The 19,094-nt window shown below is 47.7% G+C and overlaps 1 protein-coding gene across 1 annotated transcript in view; it reads left to right on the top strand.

Moving 5' to 3' along the window:
- LOC119463330 (pecanex-like protein 1) overlaps positions 1–19,094 on the top strand; it is a 232,277-nt gene that overhangs the window by 189,120 nt on the left and 24,063 nt on the right. The window contains 9 exon segments of the mRNA XM_049656513.1: positions 1,337–1,445; positions 3,392–3,521; positions 3,658–3,716; positions 5,030–5,245; positions 7,409–7,662; positions 8,079–8,309; positions 10,345–10,448; positions 12,528–12,678; positions 12,875–13,023. Of these exon segments, the coding sequence (XP_049512470.1) occupies positions 1,337–1,445; positions 3,392–3,521; positions 3,658–3,716; positions 5,030–5,245; positions 7,409–7,662; positions 8,079–8,309; positions 10,345–10,448; positions 12,528–12,678; positions 12,875–13,023 (1,403 nt within the window).

The raw sequence follows: 19,094 nt of genomic DNA, 5'->3' as shown, positions 1-19,094 counted from the left end.
CCACCTTCTTCATGCTTGCACTCAGTCACTCCGTAACAGTGCCATCCAATCGATCGATTGATCAAACTAAGGCTGTGTCGTCCTCCCCCCCTCCTCCGCTTTCCTTTTTCTTCATGCCATCAGCGGCGGCTGCCTGGTGTTGGTGGTGTGTGCCCTCAAGTGCCTGCGTAGTGCCTTCAACGACCCGTCGCAGCATTCCTTGTGCTGCTCTTCACGGTGCTGTTCTTCACGTACGACTACGGGGACCCAAGGAGCCATTCCTCATCAACTACTTCTGCTGCCTGTTCGTCTTCTCCAAGGTGCGGTGCGCTAGTTCTCCCAACTCCGTAAATTTGTTTCCGTAATTCTTGCCAACTGTGATCATATCGAGACTCGGACTGTACGACCTACTGGCTTCCATTAGCTCAGTGGGAATCATCATGTGAGAATGAGGAGAAAAAGGGGAGGGGGGGGCCCCTCCCTTCCCCGACTCGAGTCTTGATATGATCGCAGTTGGCAAGAATTACTGGGAAACAAATCGGACACTACAATATTGATAAACTGAAATGAAGCATAAACAATAAAGAAGTTACGCTACAGTTTAAACAAGAATACCCTGAGGTGAAATGTGCCTAGACAACGACGCACACAAGAGACGTACAGGCACAAGGTGCCTCTTCAGTGCGTGTGTCTACGTGCCTTTCACCTCAGAATCTGCTAAACCAACATGCCCAGTTTTCCATCCTAACAGTCGTTAAACTGGGAAACAAAAAGTGCAGCTTAGGCCAATTTTATTGGGTTTTCTTGCAGAAGAACTGACTGGAGCTACCTCTGCACATCGCTTGTCTGCCACTTTTTTACGGGACTGTGGTGCCTGCTGTGTGTAACCCTCTGACACAAAGCAGGCAGTAGTGCCTTCTTTGGGAGGATTACACAAAGCAGGCAATAGTGCCTGCTTTGTGTCAGAGCATGGCCTCTGAGATTGCTGGCCCAGCTCTGTAACACTCCTGCTGGTCACAAGAGATATAATTAGTAAAAGAAAAAAAATTGTTGGGCCCCATCATTCAATACTTTCTCTACAGTTAAGTCGTCCCTATGCACAGTGTAGACATTGCGATGTTTCTGGGGCTGCAATCAAACAACCTGGATTAATTCAACCTTTGTGCAAACCTTAGTGCCCTTATAAAATGGACATCCATCTACCCTAAAAATTCTTGCTTCAGTGGTGTTGTGGCAACTATTGACCTCGGGATTTGACTAATATAGAGCTGCATGTGTGTGAGCTGATTGAAGCGTGTCTACCCTTGAACAAATTTTTGCCGAGCCTGTGACTGCAAGCACATTTCTGTCTTTGCAGGTGTACGAGTTGCTGCTCAAGATTAGCTTCATCATCACCTACATCGCCCCCTGGCAGATCACTTGGGGATCAGCATTCCATGCCTTTGCGCAGCCATTCAGCGTCCCACGTATCCTTTGAAGATTGCTTGTGCATGTTTTCTGCTGCAGCAGTTTAGTTTTACTTCAAAGAATGGTGGACTGACCATCTTTAGGTGGCTTGAAGTTTGAAGTTGTTCTTAGAGCAGAGAGGAGACAGGAAATAAAGGCAATAATAGCCTTTTCTTGATTTGTATTTTAATTTTAAAGAATATTTTAATAGGTTCCTGCCCCCCTATTACAGGATGGCATAGGTTGCATACGAAGTGTGCATTTGAAACATTTATGTGATCAGACAATAAAGTGATTTTAACATGGATATATTAAGCTGGAATTCACATGATATAAATGTCAGAAACTCGAGCAAAACATAAAATTTAGGCCAGAACTTAGCACCACTAACTCTCATAGTATGTGATGGCAAACTTAGATCGCGATGTCTCGACATCTGCAAGCACGTGTGTCATAGGTGACCTTGAATGCTCTCATTTAATAAAGTGTCGTTTCTGGACCTCATATCTCTTTTGCGATTTCGTGTGCAGTGTGCTGCAATTGCGTACGCTCAACACGCCTTGAGTTTTCTGTTAAATACCTCCAAAGGTCGGTGAAGTCTGCCTATAATGCTATAGAGAAATGCATGACCGATGGTGGGATTGAACCACTTCTAGCATGGCAGCCCAGTGCTCTAACCATTAAGCCACGACCGCATGCATGTTTCATTCATGCCAAAGTCGTTCTTTGAAACTTCTGGCACGTGCATCAAGTGCCAGTTTCTCACATTCTTCCCTCTTGACAGAAAGTGCTTTGAGACGTATTAGACTGCATCTCCTTTGGGATCGGCCTATGTTTTTAGACCGCACTGCATTTTTAGACTGCCCACATTTTTCGCGGATGGATACCTTCAAAGTGAGTGAGATCGGCCTGGAATGCTATCACATCAAAGAAACATGCTTACACTTTGCATACTTACACAAGTGTGCACTCAATTAACAGTAGAACCTCGTTCATACGTTTTTGAAAAAGCAGTTGATAAAATTAGGGCTGACCGGGAAAACGTACGATCCGAAGTAACTCAAAAAAATATTTCGGTAGACTCAACTGTTTCACCTGTACGTAATGCAAAGCATTGCGTGAATTGTTGCAGCACGAGACGACGCGCGCCGGCCTGGTGGGGCCCGATCGGCCCGAGACGAGCATTGTCGTCTTTGCGGCTTCCACAAGCTTACATTTGCACCCCTCAAATTCGGCCTTGGTCAGCAGCTTTTTCGGGCAGAGCATTTTGGTGGGAAGTCTTGAAAGTGCGCACTCAATGAGAATCATAGCGGCACAAGACACCGACCCGCTTCGAGCTCGAGCTTTGCTTTTCGAAGACACCAAAATAGGCTCCTGTGTAGTGTTCTGCTGATGTCAGGTGGGCGGCAATTTGCTAAAATGGGAAATTCAGACATTATGCTGTTGGAATGAAGCTTTTAATTGCACTTAACAGAGGATCTGTGCTTTACGTTTTTTAATTTAGCTCCAACGCTCAGGCTTGAGGGTCAAAAATCTCTTGGCAAATAAGGACATGACAGCACAGTAGTGCAAGCTTACAAACAGAAGAGCCGTTCATGGCACAGTTTCATAAAGCACACCAAGGGGAACGCGGTCGGTCAGCCTGCACCACTGTCCTATGCCAAAGAGGAGAAGGCAAGTTCCTTTTGCACGCGAGCCATCCATGCTGTCAGGTGGCGCTAGCATCTGAACACTTGTGCCATCTCTCATTGTAGCTGTGTACCAACAATACCTGGCTCCCACCTTCGCAAGTGTATGTCATGCGGGGAAGCTGAATGTCAGGAGTCGCAACTGTTGTGCAGGCAAAACAAACGTCGGGGGACACAATAAAGTTGGGGGTCCTTTCTAGATCTGTGAATTAATGTCCATTCAAGCATGAACGCACTGCAATGCTTTCTTTTTTTCCTGAGCTGTCTTGCCTCTGTAGATTCGGCCATGCTTTTTGTGCAAGCCATCATCTCGGCCATCCTGTCCACACCGCTTAGCCCCGTCCTGGGCAGCGCCATCTTCTTCACCTCGTACGTCAGGCCGGTCAAATTCTGGGAGCGGGACTACAAGTGAGCAAGCTTTCTCTCTCTCTTACTCTCACTCTCTTCGTTTTCGAACTCGGCTAGGTAAACCGCAGAACGCTTTTTCAGCAGAGCACTCGTTGATGCAGCTTGCGTGCGTGGTCTCTCTCCTACTTTCTTACAGCACCAAAAGAGTGGACCATTCGAACACGCGCTTGTCATCGCAGCTGGAACGAAATCCAGGTAAGGAGGCTCCCCTGCCTTCCATGATGGTCTCCGGGGCATGACATCCCGTGTCTGAGCACGACATTGCTGGTTCAGACTCCGGGCCATGGCAGCCATATCATGATTGGGGCAAAACACAGTAACGCTTGAGTACTTGGACTTAGGTGCACGTTACAGAACTCCAGCTGGTTACAGTCAATCTGGAGCCTCCCCCTACAGCATGTCTCATAGCCCATTCTGTCATACTTCATTCATCATCATCATCAGCAGCAGCAGCCAATTTATGTTGCTGCAGGATGAAGCCCTCTCCCACCAATCTCCAACTACCCCTGTCTTCTTATACCTGCAAATTTCCTCATTTCATCGCATCACCTAATTTTCTGCCATCCTCGACTGCTCTTTCCTCCCCGTGGCACCCATTCTGTAATTCCAATTGCCCACGGGTTATGTGCCCTGTGCATTGCATGGCCTGTACAACTCTTATTTCTTTCTTTTAATGCCAACTAGAATATTGGCTACACCCGTATGCTCTCTGATCTACATCACTGTCTTCCTTTCTCTTAATGTTAAGCCTAAAAATTTTCGCTCCATTGCTCGTTGCACTGTCCTTAACTTCTTCTCAAGCTTCTTTGTTGACCTCCTAGGTTTTGCCCCATGTGTTAGTAATGGTAGAATGCTATGATTGTACACTTTTCCTTTCAAGGATAGCGGTAAGCTGCCAGTCATGACTTGGTAATGCTTGCCATATGCGCTCCAACTCATATTTATTCTTTGAGTTCCCTTCTCATGATCGGGGTGTTCTGTGAGTAATTAGCCTAGATAAACATTCTCTTGCACGGATTCTAGAGGCAAGCCCGATGGTGCGGGATCAAGTCCTGGTCGCGGCGGACAGCATTTTGATAGGGGCGAAATGCAAAAAACACCCATCTACTGTGCACTGGATGTACGTTAAAGAACCCCAGGTGATCAAAATTAACCTGGAGGTCCCCACTACGGCATGCCTCATAATCATATCTTGGTTTTGGCACATAATGCCCCGCCACAATTCAATTTTTAATTCCAGAGGCTGACTGCCAATCACGAATTCTCGTTTTCTCGCCAAGTTATTGAAGATTACCTTAGTCTCCTGCATCTTAATCTTCAGGCCTACTCTTACACATTGTTGGCCAAGATCCTTGGTCATTTGTTACAAGTTTTCTCCATCATTGTGCATCATCATCATCATTATTGCATCATTGCTCTATTATTGCATTATACTTCATTAGTCTAAACTAATGCTGTGTTGCTCTTCAGCATTCCTTTAAGCTCAGTGGCCACTTGCCTTTGCCCAGGCTCAGATGACAATAATCTCAACTCGATTTTCTACGAGCACCTCACACGGTCCCTGCAACAGTCATTGTACGGGGACCTGGCCCTCGGCCGCTGGGGCAACGTGACGCAGGGCGACTGCTTTGTGCTGGCTTCGGACAACCTCAACTGCCTGCTGCACATTATCGAGCTTGCCAATGGGCTCGTCACGTTCCAGCTCAGGGGACTCGAGTTCAGAGGTGGGTGGTGTTCGTCTGACCTGCCCGAACAGCTCGGTGGCTATAGGGAACTAGCGATGGCCAGGAGGTACTATGACCATTTTGAGTGTGAAGCTAACGAAATGCCGACACTGTCCAGTAGAGACACCATGAGAATGGCACATCTTGAACAACACACATGCTCCTGTACAGTCGAGCCAGAAGATAGCAAAACAACCATACCAAGCGACTGAAGCCACAGAAGGCATAGGGGAAATTAACGGTTATGTTTAAGGAAATCGATGGTTTGACGACATCTCACTTAGTAGGGAGGAACGATCTTGAATGCAGGAATTAGTGAAAGCTCTGACCAAAAAAGGATAGGTTAAAATACTTTTAAACTTTAAAATACTTTTAAAAAAAGTTACGGCTTCAGCACCGAAGCCGTAACTTTCTCAGAATCCGAAACGAGGCTTCTCTGCTGAAACCGTAATGCCTTAAAAGAAACCTTGTTCGAAAGCCGAAACTTCTTGAAAGTTTTTTAGCCAACCTTTCTAGGTTGACGTTTTCACTATTTCTTTTGTTCAACTTGTTATATTTAATTGTAATGTATTTGTTATGTTCAGTTTCAGTGTAATTACAATGCAACATCGCAATTAAACTTAACGACTAACTTCTCCTATGCTTCCTGTGACTTCATATTCTGTCACTTTTTATGATTATGACACCTGAGTGAAAACACAAAAAAAAGAAAGGAAGCAATCAGCTCCATGGGTTCCTTTATTCTTAAACATAAGCTTAAATGTGAGTGGCTGATTTGCTGGCACGAAATCGCAGCATCTCCTACTGAAAAGTTTCCCACTGAAAACAATTTCCTACGTGCCGTAGGTTGTGCATCATGGCACTGCTGTCGGCGCACAATGTTTTAGTGCTGGTTGCCTATAGCAAACCATTGCTGAGTGTGAAGTTACGGGTTTGATTCCTAGTCCTAAAGAATCACTCAGTGCGAGTAGGCTGATCAATTAGGTACACATACGATGTGCTTCCAGATGCTTATTTCCAACTGCCTTGGTTCACCTTGTTCTGCATGGGTGCATGTTTTAAAAATCTGAACATGCAGCATTCATAAAATTTCTTGTGTGTAAGGGTATTTCGCCACTGACTGACATGGCACTCCAGTGCATGACACTATATTGCAACGATCAGCATGATAATGGGACAAAAGCTGCTATGATAGCCAATTGCAGACAGCACTTGTTTGAGATAAGTTTTGAGAATACAATAGAATCTCGGTAAACGAAAATTGCTTTAACAGAATTGCCACTTAAATGGAACAACAGTCTTATGGTTGGTTGCTTTTGCATGAAGGCAAATCAAAGAAAAGCTTGTTAAACAGAATGTCATTTTTTTTTTCAAATGCGGGTAAACAGAACTACAAATATTACCGCAAATGAAACTGAGTTTTCTTAAATTATGTTTTGTGCTGCTAACTCTAGTCAGTAGCTTTTGTGCAAGTACTAGAAACTTTGTAAGAAGAAGCTTGGTAATGAGATCTGCTACACTTATTTCTGCTGTTGACAATAATGTGTGTCCCTTTCAATATAGCATCTTGTGTACACTTGAGCTTATTATCTTGGTAAATGGAAGTCCTGATAAAGGGAACTTATTTCCCTGGTTCCTTTGAAGTTCTATTTAATGAGAGTCAACTGTATGGGTCCTGGTTTATTGCATCCAAAACATTTGAGAGGCAGTGCCTCCATATGTTACATACATGCATTTGCTGTTATACCTATTCGCGTTGGGACACTGACTCTTCAAGAGCAATTTTACCAATTAGCTAGCACTTTTAAAAAATTTGTTCTACTCTGGCGGCGGCGGCATATGGCGGGACTGAGCGTGGCCGCGCGGGTGCTATATTGAAAGCCATCTACGATGAGCAGAGAGTCTAGGTGCGTCGAAGGCTGATAGCTTCGTGTGCGCTGTGTTCTCGCCGCTTAGTTCGCGTTGAAGCGAGAGGCAGCTTGAAGGTCAAATCGCTCACTGTTGCTGCTGCTCTTCCCAACGCCAGCGTTTTGACAGCGAGTGACACCATGCTTGTTCGTTTATAAAGTGAGCGAATGTTTACGAGTTTTCATTCATATGAATTCCCATTCCATTCGCAAGCCGTTCATAAGGCTGCTGCCATTTTTTATTTCCGTCCAACAGGCACTTACTGCCAGCAGCGAGAGGTGGAGGCCATCTCGGAGGGCGTCGAGGAGGACGAGGGCTGCTGCTGCTGCGAGCCTGGCCGGCTACCGCATCTGCTGTCAGCGAATGCGGCCTTCGGCCAACGCTGGCTTGCCTGGCAGGTGGCGGCTGCCCGGTACGTCCTCGAGGGCTACTCCATCTCGGACAACTCGGCTGTCTCCATGCTGCAGGTGTTCGAACTGCGCAAGGCACTCGTTACCTACTACGTCAAGGTACGGCCAGCACCCCTTTCTTTCTGCCTCTGTTACCAATGCGCAGCGGTTTACTGTACTTGCCCGACTCTAATGCATCCCCAAAACTATTGCACACCCTCTTTTATAAAAAAAAGAAAGAAAGTGGCCTGCCTCCCATTTTCGTAATCGGGAGGAGATATAACCTGCAGAATATACCTTCGCAGAAGGTAAATTCCCGCTTTCTCGCTTTTGTGCAGAGTTTTCAGGCAGCCACATTATAACCGGTACAGTTAAACCTTGATATAACGAAGTCAGTAAAATTGGAAATTTGCTTCATTATATCAAAATGTTTTTATACTATTGAAATTTGATCCTTTATGCAAATAAGTACAGTCACCGATGGATTTCTGTGAACGTGCTGTTTTCAGTGTTAACAGTCCTGCTTTCCTTCACAGGCCATAGTCTACTACACGGTCACGTCTAGTCATCTGGAAGATTGGCTTGCCTTGCCAGCGGTGAGGGATGCATTGCACCCGACCTTGGACAGGAATTACACAGATGTGGACCCGGTGTTCAACATGAACATCGATGAAGACTATGATTTTCGGGCCTCGGGGATCTCGCGCAGCTCCTTCTGCAATGTTTACCTCGACTGGCTGCAGTTCTGCATTGCTCGATCTGGAAAGGTGAGATAACATCAACTGTCTGCATGCGTGCTTCGGATTCTACTTGACTGGGCTGGCTACTGCTTTCGCGAAGGCCCTTTACTTTTAACCAGTCTGATAATATGTACTCCAAGGGCTTGCCTTGTGCAATTGGATGCATGGGAATTTATGTACTTGAAAAAATGCTGGCTGTAGGTGTTGTGGGGTGGTTTTGCTCTATCATTGATCATTAGTTATCATCATTGACTACATTGGCTGATCGGTAGTAAAAATAGTGAGTGGGGGCTGTGTCCGTCAAGGTCCTTTATCAAGTCTAATGTAAACTCGGAGAGCTTGCCTTGGGCAATTGGATGCACTTGAATGTATGTATCGTTTGGAAAAATGTGGGCTGTACTTTGTTTTGTGATTTTCTTGCTTTGGGCAACTTATAACGATACCGGTTTTAACAATATATTGGTTATAACAATGAGAATCTGCTGCACTGTCAACTGTTGTATGTTTTCTATGGTGAAATAACCCGCTTATTACAATGCCCCCATGCCGCATTATCGGTTATAACGATAAAGTCTGGCTACTGGGTGTCCGTGCCGAAATGAAATGGAATTTGAACTCCTTGAAAATAAAAAAGAAAAGAAATTTGAGCCGTTGCCCGCAGCCGTGCACTGTTTTCCATCCTTCTCCGCATCGCCAGCCTCGCGTGCATCTGTCCCGTTGCCCTTCCACCCCTCTGACCATGAATGGGCTGCGCCCATAGCTCTGCGCTGTGCCACCCTCCGAAACACGAATGGACCACGCCAACAGCGCTGATATAGCGCTGGGCTGTCGGAGCACCGGAGCGCCGCAAATGTGTGACACAATTAAGCCAAAACGGCGTTAGCGTACAGCGAAACGCAGCGACGGCATTTGCATCGCCATAGTCATCAGTGTAAATCGTACTGGGATGAAAGCAACGCCGGAATGCTTCGTACCTATTTGTGCCTTTAAATGCTTTATTCTTGCGTTCACCGCCACGCATAGCACTGCGTTTTCCACGTGCCTTCATGACTGCGTAGTGACCATCCATGATCGCTTCGACAGCGGCCGCGATGTTGTCCGCAGTTGCAGCAAACGGTATTTTCGTTTTGACTCAGTGTGTGTGTCGGCCGCGCGCCTTCAGTAGGTTGCGACAAACAATAGTTTCGTTTTTACTCACTGCATAGCTGTCGAGGATGAAGATCAGCGTCTACATCGTGATGGACAGCGACATGGCGACACTGGAACAAAAATTATCGGGATGTGCGCGTGGTAGTGAATAGCGTACGTGTCTCAGATGAAGACGTGCGCCGCAGTCATGCTGTGACAGAAGTCGCGAGGCCTTCGCCGTTGCGAGCACTAATCAGTCACAAGCTGACAAGAATTGCAGTTTCCGCACTGATTTTGTGCAAATAGAAACAGGATTCTGCTGATTCATTCAGTAAATAAAAGCGTGTTGACGTAGAAAGCACTTGTTTATTGTTTAAATCGGACATTTTTTCGGTCCCAGTGAAATCCGAATTAACGAGATTTTACTATAGCAGTGCCATTGAACGCCAACAGCCGCGACTTGTTACACGCGATCAGAGCGCGCAGGAAGCAGAGTGAACACTGTCAGAATCCAGATGGAGGAAGGTGGTGAGGAGGGGCACTGGCCTCCCCGCCATTGTAGTTTTCTCATAACAGCTCTGCCATTCCCTTGTTTTGGTTTTTTCATGCAACCCGGTTATAACAATTATCGGTTATAACAATGGAATTTTTGTGGCATTTGAATATTGTTATAAGTGGGTTCAACTGTACTTGAATGAAAATCTTAACATCCGTCATGGTGGGTCAGGAGGCTGATATTTTTTCTTGTATCAGTCAACCCAAATACTTTTGCGTTTGTAAAAAATTACCGTTGGTAGTGTACTATTAATGACCTGCCATGCTGTATGGACCTGTGTAAGTCATTTTTGCCCGATTTGACATTTGTAAATCGGGGCGTGAGAGTTGGTTGCGACATCTTTTGGTGGGCAGCTTTGTTCTTTTTGCACTTTTTCAGAGCCTCGAGCACGATCGGAACTCTTTGGTCGTGTCACTGTGCTTTTCGTTGAGCTTGCTGGCACGGCGAGCACTGGGAACCGCATCTCACAACTCTTTCTCAAGGTTAGTGACCTGTTACTGGCGGCAGCAGCCTTGGTGGCCCGACACAACCTTAACTCTCGTTTTCCCATTGCTGCAGGTAGCACATTACTCTTGCTTTGTGTCTTCCGTATTTGCCTCTCCTCTGCATTTCGTGTATTCTCTTTTTCTTATTTTTAGTTTGATACTGTACATGCACAAACAGCACAATACATAATATTTTAGGAAATTGACGGCTTATAAGAAGGGCCAGCCATGTCTTGTGATCATTTTTAATTTTTATTAAAAAAATATCCATTGTTGCCCAAGTGTCAAGAAAGACGAAATCGATCTTAGTTTTGCGAGAAAAAAATATGGAAGCGCCCAGACAGTCGGAAGTGTTTTTCGCGAATTTTGCCAAATCCGCATTTTGATTGGCCCCCAAAGAAAAAGTGTTGGGGCTATGGCTGCAAAAATATTTAGTGATAGAATACAGGTCAGTAGCATTGATTCTAAGTAATTATTAGAGTACAATTTTTCTTCTCCCCATCATAGTGGTCATACTCTAATAATTACTTAGAATTTATGCTATTGACCCATACTCTATCACTAAATATTTTTAGAGCCGTAGCCGCAACACGTTTTTTTTTGGAAGCTAACTAAACTGGGGATATGGCGAAATTCGCAAAAAGTGTGGCTGACTGACCTGGCGCTTCAATATTTTTTTGGGGGGGGAAGACAGATTTTTTATCACAGCAGTAAGGTTGATTTCACCTTTCTTGGCACCTTTCTTTCTTTCACCTTTCTTTCATTTCACCTTTCTTCATCTTTCTTAGCAAACTATATTTTTTTAATCAAAATTGAAGATGGTCACCGGGCATGCCCGGCCGAACTTAGTGAACAGTCTCTAAAGGAAGAAAGGTGAAAATAAAACATGAGTTGATGGCTTAGGCTTGTTTTGTGTTCCAGTGGCAGACATGTGGCTTGTTTTGCTTTCAGTACAAGAGAACAGTCTGAACCAAGAAAGCACCTTGTGTTAGATTTATGATGGTGCTTTGAATATATTGCGGGATTTTCCTTTTTTATACATGGCAAGCTCAACCACAAGGCGATTAGCTTTGTGGAAAAGACAGCCATATTACGTCATAGGGGGAATACCAGGCACTTATGTACTGGAGTTGATAGACAAGTGCAGTGGTGCAGCCCAGTCTGAAGGTGCAGTCTGCAACTGCGACGTGCATCTGTCTTGCGGCCTTGGAATGTTTACCACGATAGAATGGGTGGCCTGTTACCATGACGCTTCGTTGGTCTTTGTGTGAGCTCAGATGTTAGTCCAACATGGGATCACGCACTGTGTTATGCTAAAAGGTTCTCTTTAGGCCGACAGCTGTTGTTTGCGTTGTAACCGTAACATTGTCACGTAAAATAAGGCAGCCACTGCGAAATATAAATCTAAAGAAAGGCCGTAGTTTCAATCTGATGCTTTGCTGGCAGCACGACCTTGTCGTCTTCAGCACTCAGTCCTCTTCTTCATTGTCATCCTCCGTTCTAACGGCTAATACCATAAGCCAGCCAGCAACAATACCACGGCAACACAAAAGACGCTCTTAATGCATGTGGCGATATAGTTTCTTTTTTCTTTCTGGGTCATCAAAAGTGGATGGTTTACTGTATGTTCAAAAAGTGTCTCAGGGCCCCCAAATGTAAGAATTTCTATGCTGTCTTATGGCTTTCGCATCATAGCCCTGATAACTTTTGTGCTATAAAACAAAGAAACATAGCAATGAGTGATAGGAATAAGTCATAAATCTGTGTCATTGCAAAAGTCAAGTGGGACAACAATTATCGCTATTAACAGAGAACCAAGATTCTTCCTCAGTGGCCCTACGATATTTTTTGCCAACCTTTACGACCATAGCAAAAGGGGGACATCGCGGAAGACAGAGACACGAAAAGAAATGCACACTCGGCATGGCCGTGTACGATTCTTTTTTTTTTACTTTGTCCACATTTTCCATGCTGTGCTCGTTTTGCCCTAAATTACCAACTTGCCCAAGGCTCTGCCCTTTTGCAACCACATTCTCACTACCAGGTTCATGCGGCTTGGCTCTTTTTTTTTTCCAGCAGCGTGGACCTTCTGCTGTATGGCCTGCACGCACTGTTCAAGGGCGACTTTCGCATCACGTGCGTCCGGGACGAGTGGGTCTTCCAGGATATGGAACTCCTCCGACGAGTCGTTGCACCCAGCGTACGCATGGCCCTCAAATTGCATCAGGTGGGTAAACGAGCAGAGCAGAAAGTGTTTGTGGAGTCGAGTCCCTCGGTTTCCCTTGTTCTTTTTTTTTGCTCGGTACTTTAGTTTGAAGATTTGCGCACATGCTCTCTTTACCTTGTTGGGACTGGTTCATGTGAAAAGCTTTCTGGCACGAGCAAATTTAGGCACCTGCTTCATAAATTGAAATGCTCTGCAGGATCACTTCCTTTCTGCTGAGTATGACGACCATGCGACGCTGTACGATGCTATCAGCAACTACGAGAAGAACCTGGTCATCTCCCATGAAGCTGACCCGGCTTGGCGCAATGCAGTACTGTCAAGCGTTCCATCGCTTCTGGCACTGCGGTGAGTTGGCCCTTGTGTGGCTACTGTTGCTGTTCCATAGTTTCCGGTTTGCTTGTGGAGAAGTGGTCATTGCTGAAGCGCAGAGTCATTAATATCTGGGTCCAGCATTATGTCTGCGGCTTGAGCTCTCTGAACTGTCTATTTTCGAAAATATGGAATTCCCAAGTTGCTCGCATTGTACGAAATGTTGGAAATCTTTTCTGACACATGCAAGCTCTGGCAGGCGGCCCTTTCCTGACCATTACTTAGTTTAAATTGTTTCTCTCCATTGTGCAGTGATGTCCGTTGCCAGCTAGGAGTGGAATGTGATTCACGGGTCAAACACATGCAGTGCTGATTCTGCATGCCAGTGATTATTACCTCTTTAACCAGCAGCGGCAGTGGTTGCCAGGGGTAACCGCTAGCACAAAAGTTTTCGGAGCACATGATCAGAAAAAACTTTTCTTGCACCAATTTATTTGTCTGTGGTTTGAAATATTGTTACGTGTGGAAGGACACAGACGAAAGAAGCTATTTACAGGCTATTTACACTGGAGCCAGACAGCCAGGCCCACACTCGCTCGCACCAAGAGCACAGACACACTTCATCGTCTTTCTCGCGGCGGCTCGTCCCTTTAACATCTTTAGATGATATCGTAATACTACTCCCCCGGCGGCAAAAGTGCCGTCACGGTGCTGTTAAATATCCAATGCGCTTGAAGAGTTGTAGGGTTTGAGTCGGGCGACGTGGACAATATCACTGGTTGTCACAGCGGAGGACGTAGTGGGCATGGCGAGAACGATTTCGTAGGTGACATCGGTCACTTGGCGGAGTACGCGATATGGGCCGGTGTAACAGGAGAGCAGTTTTTCACAAAGGCCAACTTTACGCGATAGTGACCAAAGCAACGCGAGGGTGCCGGGCGCAAAATGCACATCATGGTGACGGAGGTCGTAGCGTTGTTTCTGTTTTTCTTGAGACACTTGCAGACGAGCACGCGCAAGTTGGCGAGCATGGTCAGCATGGGCGATTGCATCACGGGCATAATCGCTAGTGGAAGCTGTGGTGGACAGAAGCACAGTGTCTAGTGGTAGCGTCGGTTCTCGGCCATACAAGAGGTAAAACGGGGAAAAGCCAGCAGTTTCGAGACGAGAAGAGTTGTATGCGAAGGTAATGTAAGGTAGAGCCAGGTCCCAGTCACGGTGGTCAGCTGAAACGTACTTCGATAGCATGTCTGTAAGCGTGCGGTTCAGACGCTCAGTGAGGCCGTTCGTTTGTGGGTGGTAGGAAGTGGTAATTTTATGCTGTATTGAGCAGGCACGCATGATGTCGTCAATGACTTTGGACAAGAACGTACGGCCACGGTCGGTGAGCATTTGACGCGGAGCACCATGCATCAAAATGATATCGTGGAGGAGGAAGTCCGCGACATCAGTAGCGCAACTGGTCGGAAGAGCGCGTGTTACGGCGTAGCGGGTCGCATAGTCCACAGCGATGGCAACCCACTTGTTTCCTGATGTAGATTCCGGAAAGGGGCCGAGAAGGTCTAAGCCAACACGATGGAAGGGCTCGGCCGGGATGTCGAGCGGCTGCAGGTAACCAGCGGGGAGCTGGGAAGGCTTCTTGCGTCGTTGGCAAAGTTCACAAGCGGCGACGTAACGCCGTACGGAACGGGCAAGGCCCGGCCAGAAAAAGCGGCGACGTACTCGGTCATAGATTCGAGATACGCCGAGGTGTCCTGCCGTTGGTGCGTCATGAAGCTCTTCTAGAACGGTTGAGCGGAGGTGTTTAGGTACTACAAGTAGGAACTCAGAGCCGTCCGGATCCTCCGCGACGGTACTCTGTACCGTCGCGGAGGCCCAGTAATTTTGGCCGCCGCAAAATTACTGTTCTGGTCCATCTCGTCGACGCTTCCGGAGTGCAGCCTGATCCCGACAAGTCTTAAACGTCTTAAACGACAAGTCTTAAACGACGTTGCTCGTCGGGGAAATGAAGGAGCTGGGATACTGAGAAAACGCAAGCAGCATTGTCAGTATTGGAGGTGTCAGAGTCGTCAACAGGGTAACGCGACAAGCTGTCAGCGTCTTGGTGCAGGCGGCCAGACTTGTAGATCACGGAATATGAAAATTCTTGTAGCCTCAAAGCCCATCGACCAAGCCGGCCTGTAGGATCTTTTAGCGATGAGAGCCAGCAGAGGGCATGATGGTCAGTGACTACGGAGAAAGGACGACCGTAAAGGTAAGGACGGAACTTCGCAACTGCCCAAACAACAGCAAGGCATTCCCTTTCCATAATGGAATAGTTGCGCTCCGATGGTGATAGGAGGCGGCTTGCGTAAGCAATAACGCGATCCTGGCCACGCTGACACTGGGCTAAGACGGCACCTACACCATGACCACTGGCATCTGTACGCAATTCTGTAGGGGCATCAGGGTCGAAGTGGGCGAGAATGGGTGGTGAGGTGAGAAGAGTGACGAGACGAGAGAAGGCTGTGGCTTCTGAAGTACCCCACGAAAATTGTGCGCCTTTCTTCAAAAGATTAGTGAGGGGTCTAGCAATTGCCGCGAAATCTTGAACAAAACGACGAAAGTACGAGCACAGCCCAACAAAACTGCAAACATCTGCGGCTGTCTTCGGAACCGGAAAGTCTCGGACGGCGCGAGTTTTGTCGGGATCAGGCTGCACTCCGGAAGCGTCGACGAGATGGCCCAGAACAGTAATTTTGCGGCGGCCAAAACGACATTTGGACGAGTTGAGTTGCAGCTTCGCCTTTCGAAAGACATCAAGTATAGCTGTTAGACGCTCAAGGTGAGAGTCGAACGTTGGCGAGAAAACGATGACGTCGTCGAGGTAACAGAGACACATGGACCATTTAAAACCTGGGAGCAAGGAGTCCATCATACGCTCAAAGGTGGCAGGGGCATTGCATAACCCAAACGGCATTACTTTAAATTGGTATAGGCCATCAGGTGTTATGAAAGCGTTTTTTTCTCTGTCTATATCGTCAACAGCAATCTGCCAGTATCCAGAGCGAAGATCAATAGAAGAGAAGTAGCTGGAACCGTGAAGGCAGTCAAGGGCATCGTCGATACGTGGGAGCAGGTAGACGTCCTTCTTAGTAATTCTGTTCAAATGACGGTAGTCTACACGGAAGCACCACGTGCCATCCTTCTTCTTAACCAACACCACAGGGGACGCCCAGGGACTCGAAGAACGCTCAATGATGTCTTTATCTAGCATTTTGGTCACTTCAGTTTGAATTACTCGGCGTTCCGACGCAGAAACGCGATATGGTTGTCGGTGAATAGGCGTAGCATCACCCGTAGGAATCCGATGCTTGACCGCGAGCGTCTGGCCCAAAGGGCAATCATCGAAGTCGAAAATATCTCGGTAGGCCGGTAACACTTTGCAAAGGTCTTCAGCCTGTGTAGAGGACAGGTCCGCCGCAACCATTTTCTTTATGTTGGGATCGGCGCCAGACGCTGGCGCGAGGGACACGCCGAGCTCGGAAGAACCATCAGTTGATAAAGTTGCCACTTGATGGTCGCCGAGGCAATCAACGTTGGCAAGGCAAATACCTTGCGGGTGAATTTGTTTTGCCAACCCAAAGTTAACGATCGGCATGTGAGTGCAGTTATTAGTAATAGTAAGAATACTGTGAGGCACGGTGACGTCATACTGTAGTGGAATCTCGGGCAGAGGAGTGACGAGGTACTCGCCATCAGGAACAGGTGGGGAAGACAACAGTTCAATATAGGCTATTGACTTTGGTGGTAGGCGAATAAAACTGCTGGGGCGTAAGCGGCACTGGGGTTCATTAGGAGGTTCTGCAAGAATCGGCAACTCAAGGCGAAGGGTACTGGCAGAGCAGTCAATAAGGGCAGAATGCGCAGAAAGAAAATCGAGTTCGAGAATTAGGTCGTGGGGGCAATGAGCAAGCACGGTGAAGAGGACAGGAGTGTGGCGGCCGGCAATGCTGACACGTGCCGTACACATGCCGACGATAGGGACAGTACCACCATCCGCAACGCGGACGACGCGTGCCCACGCTGGGGTGAGGAGCTTTCTGAGTCGTCGTCGGAAGGCAGCACTCATGATTGAAATGTGGGCCCCTGTATCGATCAGAGCAGTGACAGGATAGCCGTCGACGTCAACGTCAAGAAGGTTTTCGTTCGTAGGCAACGTGAGCAGAGGATTTGAGGGCAGGGTCGACCACGCAGCTTCACCTCCAGAAGCTGCAGTGCCTAGTTTTCCGGCGGCATCCGGGAGGCGATAGGCGGCGAAGAAAAGCGACAGGGTTGGGGTGAACGAGACTGATGGCGTCAAGGTGAGGGCGAGCGACTGTAGCGAATATTCGGACATGATTGAAATGTGGGCCCCTGTATCGATCAGAGCAATGACAGGATAGCCGTCAACGTCAAGAAGGTTTTCGTTCGTAGGCAACGTGAGCAGAGGATTTGAGGGCAGGGTCGACCACGCAGCTTCACCTCCAGAAGCTGCAGTGCCTAGTTTTCCGGCGGCATCCGGGAGGCGATAGGCGGCGAAGAAAAGCGACAGGGTTGGGGCGAACGAGACTGATGGCGTCGAGGTGAGGGCGAGCGACTGTAGCGAAGGTTCGGAGCAGGGGCATCAGCGGCAGTGGGTTCATGGTTGGTGGCATAGGGAGCAGAAGGTCCAAAGGTGCAGGAATAAGCGGCGGCGTATGTCCGAGGAGGAGGTGGCCATCGGTTGCGGCAGTGACGAGCAACGTGGCCGATGCGACAGCAGTGGAAGCAGATCGGCCTGTCATCAGGGGTACACCATTCGGACGGGTTGCGGCGAGATGTGGCAGAAAAGGATTGCCAAGGGCGAGGAGGGCAGCAAGAGAACTGGGGAACGCTAGGTTGAGACGTCGAACACACGGAGGTCAGACCCATGTTCTCAAATTCCTGTCTTACGACGGCCTGAATCATCGCAATCGTGGTAGCTGGCGGATCGGGAGGCGTCGCGGAGAAAGCTGGGGAACAGGTGGCCTCGAGCTCGCGGCGAACAATACGGGTCACGTCGTCACAGGTGGTGGCCTGACGCGGTCGACCCTCACAAGTCGACGTAGCAGCAGTGTTGGGTAGCCGCGTGATGTGGGGTGTGATACGGCGGCTCTTAGCATGTTCAAGGCGACGGCATTCTTTTATGATGGCGTCGATAGTCGAGACATTGCCGAAAACAAGCAAATTGAAAGCGTCGTCGGCAATGTCTTTTAACACATGGGCTACTTTATCTGCTTCAGACATACCATCGTCAGCTTTGCGGCAGAGAGCCAAGACGTCGAGTATGTACGAAACGTACGGCTCTGTAGAGGTCTGAACACGAGATGCTAGAGCCTTTCTCGCGGCAACCTTGCGCCCAATAAGGTCGCCGAACAGTTCCCGTAGCTTTTCTTTGAAAGTGTCCCAACTTGTTATCTCGTCGTCATGTGTTTGGTGCCACACGTGTGGGGTGCCGCCGAAATAAAAGATCACATAGGCGAGCATAATCGTTGGGTCCCACCTGTTATTAGCACTGGCGTGTTCATATAGCTTGATTCAGTCGTCAATGTCCTGTCCCTCCAGGCCAGAGAACACACCAGGGTCGCGATGTTGGGCAACCGTGACGATAGGAGTAATCGGATGACCCGAAGCCGTTGCAGAGGCGGTCTCGTCACCGGGGGGCATGGTGACAAGCTCGACGTACCGACCACTTCGGAGTTCCGTGGCGAGGACGGGGATCGCTAACCTCCACCAGAATGTTACGTGTGGAAGGACACAGACGAAAGAGGCTATTTACAGGCTATTTACACTGGAGCCAGACAGCCAGGCCCACACTCGCTCGCACCAAGAGCACAGACACACTTCGTCTTTCTCGCGGCGGCTCGTCCCTTGAACATCTTTCGATGATATAGTAATAATATGGAGAGAATAGTATGTCCGCCTGTTACCAATTTATTGCTGACAGAAATACCCGCCTGTGGGACAAGATGGCTGGTAAATTAAATTTTTTTCGCCAATTCTGTGCTTTGAAAACTTATGTAGTTGGCTGTACTTATAGGCTTTGTATGCTAGGTGCACTAGGATAA

The sequence above is a fragment of the Dermacentor silvarum genome, chromosome 9, assembly GCF_013339745.2.
Source record: "Dermacentor silvarum isolate Dsil-2018 chromosome 9, BIME_Dsil_1.4, whole genome shotgun sequence".
Classification (NCBI taxonomy): Eukaryota; Metazoa; Arthropoda; class Arachnida; order Ixodida; family Ixodidae; genus Dermacentor; species Dermacentor silvarum.
Note: the sequence above shows the minus strand (reverse complement) of the source record. Positions and strands in the feature narration are given on the sequence as shown.